This window comes from Platichthys flesus, chromosome 12, assembly GCF_949316205.1.
Source record: "Platichthys flesus chromosome 12, fPlaFle2.1, whole genome shotgun sequence".
NCBI classification, from domain to species: Eukaryota; Metazoa; Chordata; class Actinopteri; order Pleuronectiformes; family Pleuronectidae; genus Platichthys; species Platichthys flesus.
The window spans coordinates 4,636,312-4,651,027 of NC_084956.1; the positions used below are offsets into that span (position 1 = coordinate 4,636,312).

At 42.5% G+C, this 14,716-nt stretch overlaps 1 protein-coding gene and 1 long non-coding RNA gene across 2 annotated transcripts in view; one reads left to right on the top strand and one right to left on the bottom strand.

Moving 5' to 3' along the window:
• Window positions 1–2,911: 2,911 nt before the first annotated feature.
• The window catches only part of anapc1 (anaphase promoting complex subunit 1), a 32,641-nt gene continuing 20,836 nt past the window's right edge, over window positions 2,912–14,716 (bottom strand). Inside the window, exons 41-53 of the mRNA XM_062400847.1 lie at window positions 14,522–14,574; window positions 14,222–14,369; window positions 13,840–14,036; window positions 11,204–11,290; window positions 10,834–10,951; window positions 8,823–8,900; window positions 8,648–8,715; window positions 8,131–8,269; window positions 7,331–7,417; window positions 5,765–5,860; window positions 5,261–5,450; window positions 4,041–4,172; window positions 2,912–3,525 (exon numbers count right to left, since the gene is read on the bottom strand). Of these exons, the coding sequence (XP_062256831.1) occupies window positions 3,383–3,525; window positions 4,041–4,172; window positions 5,261–5,450; window positions 5,765–5,860; window positions 7,331–7,417; window positions 8,131–8,269; window positions 8,648–8,715; window positions 8,823–8,900; window positions 10,834–10,951; window positions 11,204–11,290; window positions 13,840–14,036; window positions 14,222–14,369; window positions 14,522–14,574 (1,536 nt within the window). The 3' untranslated portion in view covers window positions 2,912–3,382. The remainder of the gene's footprint in view (window positions 3,526–4,040; window positions 4,173–5,260; window positions 5,451–5,764; window positions 5,861–7,330; window positions 7,418–8,130; window positions 8,270–8,647; window positions 8,716–8,822; window positions 8,901–10,833; window positions 10,952–11,203; window positions 11,291–13,839; window positions 14,037–14,221; window positions 14,370–14,521; window positions 14,575–14,716) is intronic.
• On the top strand, window positions 12,221–14,664 carry LOC133966091 (uncharacterized). Its single transcript, XR_009923918.1, has 2 exons — window positions 12,221–13,067; window positions 13,854–14,664. It is a non-coding gene; the product is annotated as an uncharacterized LOC133966091 (long non-coding RNA).

Sequence of the window (14,716 nt, forward strand, 5' to 3'; positions counted from 1 at the left end):
GAGAGACAGACACACAGACACACAAACAGAGAGAGAGGGAGCGAGAGAGACATCACAAACACCGGACTGTTTCACAACACATCCCTCCCAGTTGTCTGGGACCAAACACAACTCGCACACCATTACACAATGTCACATTATGTTTGGGCATTTAAATCTGATCCAGAGCGACTTACAGCAAATCCAGCTGTGGAGCAGTTGAGCATCACATGGAGACAGAGCGACCACCCTGGAGCCGCCCACTCTGACTCCTGAGCCTTTTCACTGAATGTCACTAACTAATGTTTAACTCAAAAACAACTTAGGTAAAGATCACACGTTTTTGAATATATGTATATGTAGGTTAAAGGTTATTAAGCTCGGAGACAGGAAGTCTAACCGTATAAACGCTGCAAACACTACAAAAAATGTTTTTATCATATTATCATTAAACTTTAGGGCCGGTTTAAGTTGACAGGAAATCGTCGACTGTTTTTTTAGTAACTTGTGATGAGACCTTCCAGAGAAAAACCACAGAATCTGTCATTTTATCACATACACCCGGAATCAACAAGAACTGAAGTACAGATGGAACCATAACACAGTTTTTATGAGTTTTCACAGTATTCAGTACTAGCCTGTAGAATTATTTAAAGTTATAATCTTCTTCGTATCTTTCTCCCTGAGGAGCATCACTCATGTTATCTGAGGGTGTTTTCTGAAGTCAATTTCAGTTTAGAAATGAAAACTTTCAGAATCTTGTAATGAGCTAAATCATGTTCAACAAAGGCTCCAGACTTAATGTCTCTTCTCTTTTTTACAATCCTCAGCATCCAGCCTTTGAGTCCGAACACACAGCGGCCCTGCGGCATCACAGCAGCCGGGACACAGGCAGCTCAAACAAGCACAGGAGAGTCGAGCAGTCTGTGAGAAGGTCGGTCAGCGGAGACTCCAGAACCATTAAAACCTCAAGACTTTGATCATCTTAAAGACGCCCATAGGCCCGTCCCGGTTCACCTTGGGTCCGGATTCTCAGTTTACTGGTTAATTTCAAGTGGCAGTTCCCCAGGATGTTTGTTGAGACACGTCGACTGAACGTGTTTCCAGGAAACCACACACACACACACACCCACATTAATAAGATAAACACACAGGAGGACACTGGAGAGCAAACTTGAACTTGATGCGTCAGGGAAGTCAGTGAACGTGGCCTAATAATGGGTTCTTCAAAAACCGAGTTTAATGAAGGCAGTGCCTGTTTTATATATTTCTCTGAAATTAATGCTACATTTTAATTTGTACTTTTGCATTTGTCAATTTCTTCATTAAGGGAAGAAAAACTGGCAAAAAAACACTATTATTGACTTCTTCATATGAAAGGAGGTCAAAGAAAAACCTTCCGTAAAACAGAGAATAAATCAATATATGAAAACTAAAGCCTGAAAATAGAAACAGGCAAAGCAGATTAATATAAAACAGTAAATAAACTGTAACTCCCCAATGTAAACTGAATGTGGCTGGTGGACGAGCAGCCAATGAGCTCTGGTGTCACAGAGCACAGACGGATGTGAGTAGAGAGGAGCTGTATGACTGGACGGTCACAGGAAGAAGCTCCTGTGGTGAGTGAGCACTTGGTCAGTAGGTGTGTGCTCCTCTGTGGGACCAGTGCACTGCGAAGAGGAGACGTCTGCGATGAAGAGGAGGTTGGACAACATCCTGCTTTCATCGACTCCATGCAGATGGTCTGGCTCCAACACTCTGGACTGAGCCTGTTCGTTGAGTTCAGTTTACGATCAAAAATAATGATGACGGGTCGTTACAACATCTGAAAACTTTTCAAATGCTGAAACAATTAAAAGTGGATGACTGCCAGTAGATCAGGGAGGAAAATGCCTTTCATTCCCCTGCTGCAGCATCAGATGGGAGGATTTGTTGGTTTTATATCATTGTAAAGTGATATAATATGAATTTTTTTTACATTTTCCAGAACTTGAAGGTTGAAAGTAAAAAACTATCGTCAGTTTCATTGATAAGGAAAAAACGAATGTCCTGGTTGAGCTTGGACCCCATGTACTGTACTGAGATCGCTCTGAAGCAGCTGCTGGTTCGGTTCCGACCCGTTAAATTAAATAAATAAAGTCGTGCTTAGTGAACAAAACTAAGCGTAACCAGCTAGAAAATATGAAACTCCCCAAAAAGCGATGAAACCCAGGAAGTTTGGAATGTGTGGCATCTCATTGAGTGTTTAAAGAACCGAGTCTCACAGTGATGAGAGAATGAATCATTGTTTAGTTTGACACAGAAGCTGTTTGGAAATAAGCTACAAAGGAAAAACAGAAGAAACCACAATCACCCTCTAAAGTCAACAAAGTTTGGTTTGATCCTTTAAAAAGTCGTGTGAGTCTTTTAATAGTTTGAGTGTTGAGAAGAAGATTCGTCTTCAGGACACAAGACGCTGGTTAAATGTGTAACCTTTGGTGCAAATGACTGAATACAAGGGACAAAACGTTTTTTTCTCATGCACAAATAGAAACGTGTTGTGAGCAGTTGATAACTCTGAGGTGGATGAGATGTTTTCTGATCTGCGTGTGAGGAGCGGATCTGTGTGCTGCATCTCTGTGAAGCGGGTGTGGGCCATTTGTTCGTTTACGGAATGTTTTCCATTTTCACTGGAATGTTGAGTTGGTTAAAAATAATCTGAAATTCCAAGTTGAGCTCAAACTGCACATCCTCCCACGCAACGTCCTCATGACATCAGGGTTTCCGTTGCTCAGTTTGGGAGCGAAGTCGCTGAGGCAGAGGTTGTTGATTTTGAATAGGTTAGACACTAGGATCAAAGCGGTTGGAGGCAATATGATAATAACACACATTTTCCTGAAAGAATTTCTGCCTCATGAGGAAATGTGAACGAGAATAAACCACAGTATTCATGAAGTGTGCACGTTCTTTTCAGTTTTATTGTCTTGTCTCAGTTTTCCTGTGTTCACAGGACAGCAGCCTGAAGTGTGGAGAGTCTTCATTTTGCACTGAGCACTCGTTTCTGTCCTTTGCCTCCCGCTGGACTTCTGAGTGACATCCACTATACGAGTCCCCGTTTGGCATGTGGCACCAGAGAACTGTCTTCTGCACGGCATAATTACTGAAGCCTAAACTTTCTTTACACTGTTAAAAAAAACACTACATACAAATATTATATTACAAAGGGTTTAAATCTTATTAGATCTGTTTTGAGGCTCAGATGGAAACAAAGTTTTTTCTACTTGGTGGAGGTGCGGCCACACAAATGCAGCGAGGACGTCTTATAGTCACATCTTGTCCCACTTGCTGCAAACACCTGCAGGTATCAGCTATCTGTCCTACCTGTGCTCGCAGCGGGAGCATAAGGCTGTGAACTGCGTCGGTATCAAAACGCGTGCAGAGGGAAGCCCGGCAGTGTCTGTGGATTCAACGCAGAGCCCAGCAGGACGGGCACCAGCCTGAGCAGGTCCCTGAGCGGGATGCCCAGCCGGCTGCTGCGTGACAACAAGTCCCCGAGTGAGCTGCAGCCTGCAGGGAGAGAGGACAGAGCTTCAGATGAGGTCAACATCACTGCTACAGGAGTACAACCGTCATTGTTCTGTATACTCAAGTTGTTGGGATGGTCTTTGGTTATAGAAGACTCTATTATAGCATCCTCAGTGGTGGAAGTAGCACTCTGATCCTTAAGTTTAAGTCCCCATATTGTAAAAAGTTAGATTTCTATGTATTTTGAGATTTTAAAGCAGATCTTGGTGCAATATAAATACTGTGAAAGAATCAAAACACTAAATCAAGAGAAATTCACACAGCCTGTATTCAGAAGCATCGGCTGTGCCTCCTACACGATCAATGCATTGCTACAAAAAGTATTTCCAAAGAAGAAATATGGAGAAGCAGGACATTAATATATAATCAAGGGAAGCACCTCAGAATTGCAAGTGCACGATGGAGTCTAACTCCTGCTCTGTGTACTGAGCGTTTGCATGCAAATCTCCTGTGTATCTGTACACACTGGTACACGGTGATGGTATTGTTAGTCTCACCCTCCAGCTGTGTGTGTGTGTTCCTGAGGCAGGGGATGGAGCGGTACACCAGGAAGCAGGCCAACGTGATGGACTGGGTGTCCTTGGGGAGGGCCTCGCCCCTCAGGTAGGACCTCAGCACGGCGCTGTTGTCTAGAGCAGAAAACCCACACGGGTCAAACAAGTATTTCTTATTCATAGGTGAGTGTTTGTGTAATAGATTACCTGCAGTGATTATTTGCATACATGTGTTTTTTACCAGGTTGATAAACTTAAAACAAACAGTTGAGTTTACAAGAGAAATTTAACACTGAACCATGGAAACAAAACTCGCTTCTGATTTAACACGAGATGAATAAAAGAAGCCGTAAAAAATCGGTTTAAAGACGTTTTCCATTGATGAGTTGATGATGGGACTCAAGATGCAAGAAACTAATTTGTTCTGAAGTTATGTATTGAAGACATTTTAGACAGGTGTTCTAACTTAAAAGTTTCCTCTCACACATAATCCACATCTGTCAATCTGAAAATACATAGTTTTTGTTAACATCTGAAGAGTAGAGGAGAATAAAAATAATAAGGTTTGATTTGGACCAAGTGGGATTCATGGGGGAGCTCCAGAGAACAGTAACATTCTTGATGCTTGAGATCGAGTTAGTGTGATTTGTTCTTGGATTCGTCTGCAAGCAACAAGCGTCTCCATGAATCATGACAGTGAAGAGAAGTTTGATCTGTTTACACGATCACAGGCTTTATCCCACGACACCTGTTTCCCACGCCTCTGTGTGTGTGCGCGCGTGTCTGCTTGTGTGTGCTTGTGTTTGCTTGTGTGTGCTTGTGTGTGCTTGTGTGTGCTTGTGTGTGCTTGTGTGTGTGTTCATGTGAGGGCTGGAATGTGTGTTTGTTGAGTGTACACACGGCCTGTTTAATTTCTAAACTATGACATTAGCCTGCTACACCCAGTCCAGGAAAACAAGACGAAACACATCCAGCCTGGGAAATCATCGAGCAGTGACACAGAGACACACCTGACACTTGGTTTCTTGAACCAAAGGCAAAATATTAATTGTGTAAATAAGTGATGCTTCATTTAGATCTCTGTTTAATTTAGATAAAATATATATGAAAATGTTTTTTATATTTTCACTTGATATGGGTCAAACTATAGTCAGATTTTTCAGTTATTTCAGCATGACCCATCTGTCCACACAGACTCCTCCCTCCCTCCCTCCCCTCCTCACCTTGGAGCCAGCTGTCCAGCGCTGCGTCCACCATGTTCTTCATGACGGGCAGGAACTCGGAGGTGAGCAGGGCGTCGTGGCGGTTGGCGGCGGCCCGCAGCACCCGGCCGTCCCACAGCTCCACCACCAGACGGAGCTGCCACAGGGGGAAGGTCTGCAGCAGGTCCCCCCGACGCAGAGCACCGACCGCCTAACACACAGCAGCGGAGACGCAGGATGTGAAAGAAATTGTTGCATGTGCAGATCAGATGTTTATCTCCGACAGTGACGTCAGGTTTTAATAACTAAGAATATCAGTAAGTGCATATTTCAAAATTTCAGCAGCTTTCCTACCAAATTAAAATCAACCTACAGACAATTTACAGTTAATTTCACAGCGTTTACTTATTTATCCAGTGGAACATTGGCTTTATTATTATTTATTATAAATAAAATTATGTCAAGATATGAAACTAAGATGTCTGTGTGTGTGTGTGTGTGTGTGGGTGTGTGTGTGTGTTTTACCTGCTCAATAGCGATATATGTGGGCAACATCTCTGGACACTCCTGTGTCACACACTCGTACAACATGGCCGAGAACAACACCAGAGTCTCCTCCCTCTGCACAAACACAGCACACATTGTGTTAGTCTGTGTGGTCTAGGTGTTACACATGCTGTTGTACGCCATAGGCTGTAATTCAACACCAACGACATGTCTCCATTTCCTCCTATTGAATAAAAACTGAAGCTAAAACAATAAATAGATAACACTGACAAAGAGGCGCGTGTGGAATGTAATTTGGAGCCAGTGTCTGTGCAGTAGTGGTTGTGGTGTGGAGCTGTGTATCGAGTTCCATCGATCCGAAAGTCTGTCTCAGCTTTCAATCATAACCTACCATCAGTGTGGGAACTACCTAAAGGTTTAGTCCATGTCCGGTTAACTAACATGGAGGAGGTGGGTTTTTTGATTCATACTGCAGCCAGACACAAGGAACTGTTAATCATGGTCTGGCTTCATGTCATCCAGCTTTATATAAAGTCTTTGGTTTACACAGCCACTTCAAACCTCTGTGATGTAAACTAGTCATTTTTGTTTTTCAATCATGGGTATGTAAGTTTGTGGGTTTTTTTTGTTGGGACAGTTTTCCTATACACAAAACTCATACATTTAAATGACATCTAAATAAACTGGAAGCAATGGAATGGGGACAAAAAAGCAACTTGTGAAACCTGACCATGGAATTCAGCCTTTGTATGTCACAAAATCCAAAGTGATAATTTGAAATCAGTAAAAGGAAACCACTTGGTTTTCCTTAAAAGATAAAGTAATAATCTGAACTCAGCCAGAAGGTTAAGGTGTACTCATTTAGAAATTGTACAAACTAACAACTACACTATACTTTCAATGCCATCTATCATTCACATCTAGTAGACATGGGGAGATTGGCAAGTCTAGACATGTTTATTTAAAGCTACATTAATAAAAACCAGACACCTAAGAATCTTGCAATTACTTGCCAGGAAACAAAACATCTTAAATGTGAAAGGAAAGAAGGTGTTGACATTAAATAAACAAGGAGATGCAGAGGAGGAGGAGGAGCTGGTGTCACTGGACTGATAATAACTGATAAACATCACTGAAATCTGTTGTCGTTAAATTCAATTACTGACAGTTACGCTAGAAAATTACAAATTTTCTTCCTTTTCACTGTGAAAGCTGAAGCCAGCGACTCAACCAATTAACCTGGAGGTGTGAGGAGGCTGCCTCTTTACTATTACTGAATATGAGTCAAGTGATTAACCAGATGAAGCATCGGTTATCAACGGTTTGTTTTTACATTTAATCAGTTTTTTCATGTTCAGAACATGACTTTAAAGACATTGCTGCAGAGATTACATTTTGTTTAGATATTCATGGCCCTGCCCTGATAGTGAAAGTCACATCAGCCTTGGCTCAGGAGGAAGAGCGGGTCATCCACTGATCAGATGGTTGACGGTTTGATCCCCTGCTCGCCCAGTCAGCATGCTGAAGTGCACTTGGGCAAGGAACTGAATCCTTAATTGTCTATTTCTCTTCGCTCAAACTCACGTGTTTCATTCCTTCAGATGCTTTACAGAAGAACTCGGCAAAGGAGACCAGGGCCGGCTCAGAGGTGAATGTTGAGATGGCTTCCGGCTGCGGAAAAAAACAACACATGAGGAAAGAGTAAAATTATTTAGATTCACAAACACACAAAGGAAGAATAGAGAAACAAGACAAAGACAGTCGAGGACAAGAAAAGAGAATAAGGTAAAGATTTTTTAGACAAAAGGAGAGAAGTGTGCGAGGAGATGCAATCAAGGGAAGGAAGAAAGGAAGGAAAGATGAATGCACAAGAAGAAAAAGATGAAAGGGGGAGGAAAGGACAGTGAGGACGAGTGGAATAAATGACGCGTGTTCTGTGGACCTGCAGGTGTATTGACAGCATACACTAAGACCATTTGGAAACCAGTAATAGTCTGTCAGCCACACAGCTGCCTGGTGAAACCTGTAGTGACAACCTGCCAAGACTGGAAACAGCCAGCCACAGGGGAGGAGGTCACCTAAATTGCACTCGCTTCTATTCACAGCCCGTTGTTGTTGTTGGTGCAAAACTTCTTTCTTTAAATGTGTATCTTAGGCATTTTTGTGTGTATTTCTTTCAAAAGAGGGGTTATGGTTTATTTCTCCATCTCCTTTTTACTTCAGTCTCAGTGTATCCATGAGTATTACTACTCCTCCACACAATAGGGTTAGTTAAACTGTAGTAAGAAGAACAGCCTCCAAAAACAAGTGACCACATGACAAAGCAAAGGGAGAACATGGTTTGTCTGGTCTGCTGAAGGTCTGACTGCGTACGTGTGACAGACCTTGAAGGCTTGGACTCCCGAGTTCCGGTGGTTGACGGTGGAGGCCAACAGGCTCTTCCAGCCCTGAGGGTCGTCTTTGTAGGGCAGCTGGCCGGCCCTTAGTTTTACATACAGCACCCCGTGTCGAGAGAGGATGGACCTGAGGGAGACGGAGAGAGAAACGGTTCCTCAGATCAATTAACCTGATCAATACATGAGATCAGAGTGAATTCCTGGATTCTACTTATCCATCTCTGAGTGATCAGTGTATTTCTGTTATTCTTTTCACGGTTTACATCGGTTTCAAAGACGAGCAGTTTCCTCTTTACTTACTGCTAGAGCTGGGGGAAATTATATCAAGATAATCATTCAAATTTTATTCAATATTTATAATTAACACACAAAATGTCACATTATTATTTATTTTAAGTTTAAAGACCAATGAGTGAAAGTTGAGGTTTAACACTCAGAGACAAACACTTTGAAAAAGTTGTGTTGTGATAATTGCTGATATTTGTTGATGCCCAGCTCCACTTACTGCAGATGCTGTGTTTCTTTGCTGAGATCAATGGACAGTTCCCAGTATCGTGGCCCCTTCACCTTCACCTACCATAGGCAAATATAAAATGTGCATGTTAGATGATGACAAGATGAGGAGATCAGATGTTTCCACTGGGCTACAAAGCTGTGAAGCTGCTGTTCTCAGACTTTACCCGTTTGAGGTGGTGCAGCTCAGGGAGCATGGTGGGAGCCATCAACTCCACCGTTGTCTCATCGTACCACTTGGTCGCCTGAAACAAGAGAAAAAGACGTCATCGAAGCACACACAATGTTAAAGGGTCATATGCAGACACAGTTTCACACTTTCACTTATTGTTAAATCTAACCACAGGTGCATTGAAATTGATCGATAAGATCTATAACCTGAATTGAAGGGCGTACGCGAGGCGGATGAAATAATCTTGCTTCCTGGAAATTAAGAGTGAAGGCAAGAATTCTGCCCAGGCCGCACACGATAGTGAGAGTCATGACTCTGATCAGAGAGCAGATAATCATTGGAGTACAGCTATGAGCTGTTAAAGCCTAAATTCCTTTAAGAGAACTGAACATTACAGAGGCGCTACTGAGTCAACGCAACCAAGTCACAGAGGGTGTAGACTTATTCTGATGAAGACAGTAAAATCTAATAAATTAAGTGTTTAACAGACGGAACGTGGGTGTGTAGTGTTAAGCAGGAGTCATCTTCAACAGCACTGATAACTGGTGATGTTCATGTGACAGTGAAACAGGTTTTTGTGCCTATGAAAACAATAATGTTACCAGAAAGTTGAAATACAAGACTTGAGGTTAAATGTATCATGTCAGCATTTTATGAAAGATTTGCATCTTAATTCTTTATATAAAACAAATTAACAAGAAGATTATAAAATGTGCATGAATGTTTGCAAGAGTCACGTAACGAGTAATTGACGTCGTAGTGTCCATCTGAGCTTTCTGCTGTGAATTTAATTGAAGTGAGGAACGCTGTCAGGCATCGTCCCCACTGTGGACACCAACGTCCTTCTTTGACCTTCAAATCTGTCACATGTGGAAGTACTGAAACACTAGCAGCTTGAATCCACAGCGGGGTTAAGCCGCCGACCGTGTCCCTGATCGAAGTGCCTCCTCCACTTATTGTCATCTCTCTATTGTCTGTAGTTGACGGTCACCATAGATGGTTTTAATCAACTGCATCAAAAATCCTGCACTGACCCACAACATCGCACAGACAGAAACAGTCAAGGTACAGCAGCGCCAAAATTAAACAATACCCTCTGAACGGCAAAGTCAGATTCCTCTTCATCTACTATACTTTCACTGCAATTCATCTGTACTTTTGAAATAAGTCCGGGACAAACTGTGAGAGAAGGCACAGAGCTTGGCCTGAAAGAGCGGGTGTGAGGACACTGAAGCTGTGAGCTGATGAAAAGCAGAACGTGGTGGTTTGGTGGGCAGGAGCGTTATTTTGAAATGAACGACAGAGATAGAGACGTAGAGAGAGGAACTGGCCGCCTGGTTAAGTAACAGAACAACCTATTGCTAAGTTTCATTCTCTAGTGTCCAAATTGAGCTTCTTCATGACTGAATACGGAAGTCCAGCAAATGGTGGAGAAAAATGTTATGTTCTTGGTTGCGTAACATATTGCGACAATATTGTGACAAACTGTAAAACTCGAATTACCGCTCTGAGGTTGCAACATCCTGCCAATGAGTCCATCTACATGTTTCTATATACTTTTTTTCCAGATTGATATAAGGTCACTGTGACCTTTGACCACTGAAACCTTAAAACAGTCTCTTTGAGTTCAATTGACAACTGATCCTCAAGCAGTCTTGAGATATCACATTCACAAGAACATGAGGGGCACTGTGACCTTGACCTTTCACCTCCAGGCACCAAAATGGAATCAGTACATCTTTGTGAAAGTTTGTACCAAATTCCTTCAATCTGATCTTCAGATATCATGTTCAAGAAAAACATAAACATACTTTGTGAGGCCACCATGATCTTAGCCTTTGACTTTTGGCTCCCAAAATGAAATCCAAGCTCAAGGGAATGTTTGTGCAAAACGTGAGAGAATTCCCTCGAGGCGTTCCGGAGATATCGCATTCACAAAAACAAGCTTTCTTGATTCACAGGTGTTTGTCTGCATGTGTCAGCCACACCGCCCTCATTGAACCGACCTTGTAGGTGACCTCTAATAGGGCGTAGCAGGGCTTCAGGGAGTCCACGTCCACTGGGACCAGCAAACGTGGCTCAGCAGCCAGCACGGCCAGATGCCGCAGGGCCTGCAGGTGGTAGCTGCAGCGGCACAAAGAGATTTACCGTCAAATATAAGTGGGCAAGACAGATTCAGTATACAGTAAATTATTACTATGGAAAAACATGAGAAATGTATAAAATTACATCATATCATTTTATAATTTGTGTGAGATGTGACTCCCGATGCAAAGTGTTGTGTTCAGGACGCTAACCAGCATGTGCAGGTGTTTGTATTTACAAGACGTAAACCAAGTATTCACTGCAAATGATTTGAGTGTGCGTCAGTCTCACCGGTTGTCGGTACTGTGAGCGGGGAAGTGTGGGTACAGCGCACACAGCAGAGCAGCGATGGCCGAGTTGGAGGTGCTCAGGGTGTACCTAACAAAAAGCATTAGAAAGACTGTTACTTGATTTGTGTCTCGCACACAGAGACTCACACACCGTTTTCCACAAGCAACAACGAAGTTTGATTTTAAATTGTCCTCATGAAACAATCCTCACAAAGTGAAGTTACTGAATCCAGGTGTGCGTTCTGCTGCAGTTAACGTCATCGCCTCTTAAACGTAATAGCTGCCAGCTGAGTGTCTACTTTGACTAATGGGGTCGTTATCTTTAAGTTGGGTCAGATAATAAAAGGCTGCTTGCACACGGGTTACTTGTAAGAGCACTCGTTAACTGAGGTGAATTACTTTGCTCTCCACTTGAATGGACGGCTTTAGTCGTGTTTAGCATGTTTTAAAAACCTCAACATTACATTCTTCATTTCTTCAGTTTACAATTCACAAATTGGACTCAACAACTGGTAACAAGGGGATATAAGGCAATGGGGATTGGTTTTAAGAGGTCAAAAGCCCAAAAGAGCTGGAATCATTGCTCTACCCTATAGTATGGCTATAGTAAATAGCACTGCTTCGATTAGGAACCTTGATCACACTCTGAGATATCAGCAGTTTGGGGTTTGAAACGAATAACAGTCTCAGACCTTTGCAACCTCAGAAGCGTAGTTCTAGCTGTGTTGACATTTTTTTCTAACACGCACAAAGATGTGTGACGTTAATTAGATGACAGGAAGTCCGTCTTCTACGTTTGACCGACACTGAATGTTTTAGGAGTAGTTGGCCACATCTGACAAACTAACTTCACGTACAAGTTTTGCAGAACCTTACATGGCCTGACTTGGTGTGGGAGGACATTTAACCACTCCCAGGAAAACCACGCAAACATGATAAGCCACCGAGAAAGCCCCTGTCAGCCTGTGGTGTGAGCTGTTAGTCCTACAGTTTGCAGTAGCAGCAATTAGTCTGAATATCAAGTGTGACTTTGGGTTGGAAGAAAAACTCAACTTTCACTTCAGTTTCCTGCTTAAAAAAGGTATAAATGGGAAGAGAAACTAACTGAGCAAATAGAATGCGAGAGAGAAAGAATGGGAAGGAAGAAAAAGAGGTGAGAAAATGAATGACGGCAATGAAGTGCTGACAAAATGCATAGAAGAGCAAAGACATGTGAATGGCAGTGAAATGAAAGTGGGGAAAGGACTGAAAGGACAACAAGCACCAGCAGATGTAAGAAAATAAAACAATGACATAGCAAAACAACAGCTCTCCAGCATGACACTCGCCCTCTGCAGGCACGTGGGAAACACACAACACAACATGACCTTCAAACCGAGGCTCTGCTCACAGCTGGCAGGTCGGAAATAACAACATAACTTGAATACAGTCGAAAAAAGTTCACCTGGTTGTGGCTGTAGGTGGAGCAACATTTGATATAATCAGAAAACACACAGGCCAAGGTCAGTGGTTAGAGGAACTGGGTTTGTGTGTGTTTGCGCGCATGCCATTCATTTTGCAGAACACAGCAGTCAAAATAGACTTGTGCGTATTTGTACGGCTCACCCACATGACGTGTGTGTGTGTGTATGTGGTGTACCAGGTTCTTCGTGGAAACGGCCATCCGGAATCTAATGGGCGTGTTCCAGTTGGTTTGCTATGTTCTCAGTTCGGAGGCTGCTGCAGTTCAAGTACCGTGTGATATTCTAGACAACACCTTGAATATAATTTAACCTCATTGTCTTCATCAAACAGTGAATTCCAGAGTAAACTTCTAAATACCAGGAACACTTGGATGCTTCACGCCTTGCTCGAAGGCTCCTCAGGTCAGAAGTGACACTAGCAGCTTCAAAACACTGATCACTTTCTAAACTCTTGTCCATGTGTATGTGCTTTACATGACTCTTCACAGTGGTAATTTAGTTTTTTTATGTTGTATAAGTTTAAAGGATCTTGTATTTGTTTATATATTTCTGCATGTTGGTGATATGCTCAAGGTAGGAAACTGTCCAGCAGACTAAACACACTGTATCGCTCAAATGAGTGTTTACACTCATTGCAAGGAGCGTGACAGAGCGAGGGCTTGTAAAGAGGGAGGTGTTATTTTGAATCAAACATTTGTCCAACTGATGCAGGAGTGGATAAGAGCATAACAAGAATAAATGCTACTCGGCCGTTCCGGTTGTTTACCCAGAAATTTCTAAGATGTAGAAATAATCTTAAAAGACCACAGACAGGAAGGAGATTATTATATTTTATAACTTTTTGCTGCATTAACAACTACTCAATCTGTTGTGTAAAACCGTTTCTGTTAACCTGCTTCATCAAAGTGCCTTAATATATTATATATAGATGATTTATATTGCTGCTGGGATCTCAGTTACCAAACATAATGCCCTTGGATGCGTACCATGACATAACGTGCCTTATATCACATAAATCAACAAAGATTATTACTTAGAGTGGAGAGCGCTGTCATTTCTATTTATTTGTTTGTTTTTTATAGATTTTTCTACTCAGCTGATTTTGACCCCAAGCGTGTAGTAGGTTTTAAATAGCTGCTGTTTGTGTATGAACGTGAGTGTATGAGCATGTCACCTGCCCCCTCCCAGGAAGAGCAGGCCCAGTGCCATATGATGAGCCATGTGGAAGCCGTAGTTCATCTCGCCGCCAGTTCGCTTGTGGAAGAAGCGACAGAGCTGCAGGACCTTCAGATTCCCGGTGCCAGACATCACCATGGACATAGCCAGCAGGATCATGGACAGACCGGTCTGCAGGTTGTAATAACCAGTTTGCTGGGGAACAAACACACACAGGTTGGCACAAAGAGCAAGAAGGAACAAGGGAGAAACATAAGAAATTACAAAGTTCAACTCATCTCAAAGTATAAGTTAGTGAGGCTGTTGTCATAACTGTGTAACTGTGACCATCTTGTAAGGTCTAAGCACAAACTCTGATATATACAAATTAAAACACTTACAACAGCAGCTGTACCAGCAAAGGACATGATCTTCATGAAGGTCCTGGCGAACTCGTAGAGGCAGTCAAACGCATCAGAGTTGGCGGAGCCAGCGAAGCGTAGGCCCAGAGCCATACAGGCCCCGGCTGTGATGTAGTCCTGGGCTTGCCTGAGAGAAACAGAAAACATGAGGTGCTCAGACATGATGGTGGAAGAGCAAAACTACAACCACCACAGAAGGTGGTAGAAGAATCATGGATTAAGAGAATATTTCCAGGTTTAAAGTTGAAAAATTATGGCAGATTTGATCTCAATACTCACGCCATTGTCTCCATGTTGATGTCCTCTGAAGGGTCAAATGTCCCCCTCATGATCTGGAAACCCAAAAATGTAATTGAAAAGTGTGTGCCAATTACTTATTTATGATATACGTGGAATAAATATAAGTGGCACATGTTTTCTAATCATCTGTTGAAGGTCAGTCCATAAGCAATCACTGCTCTTTTCTTTCTGTGA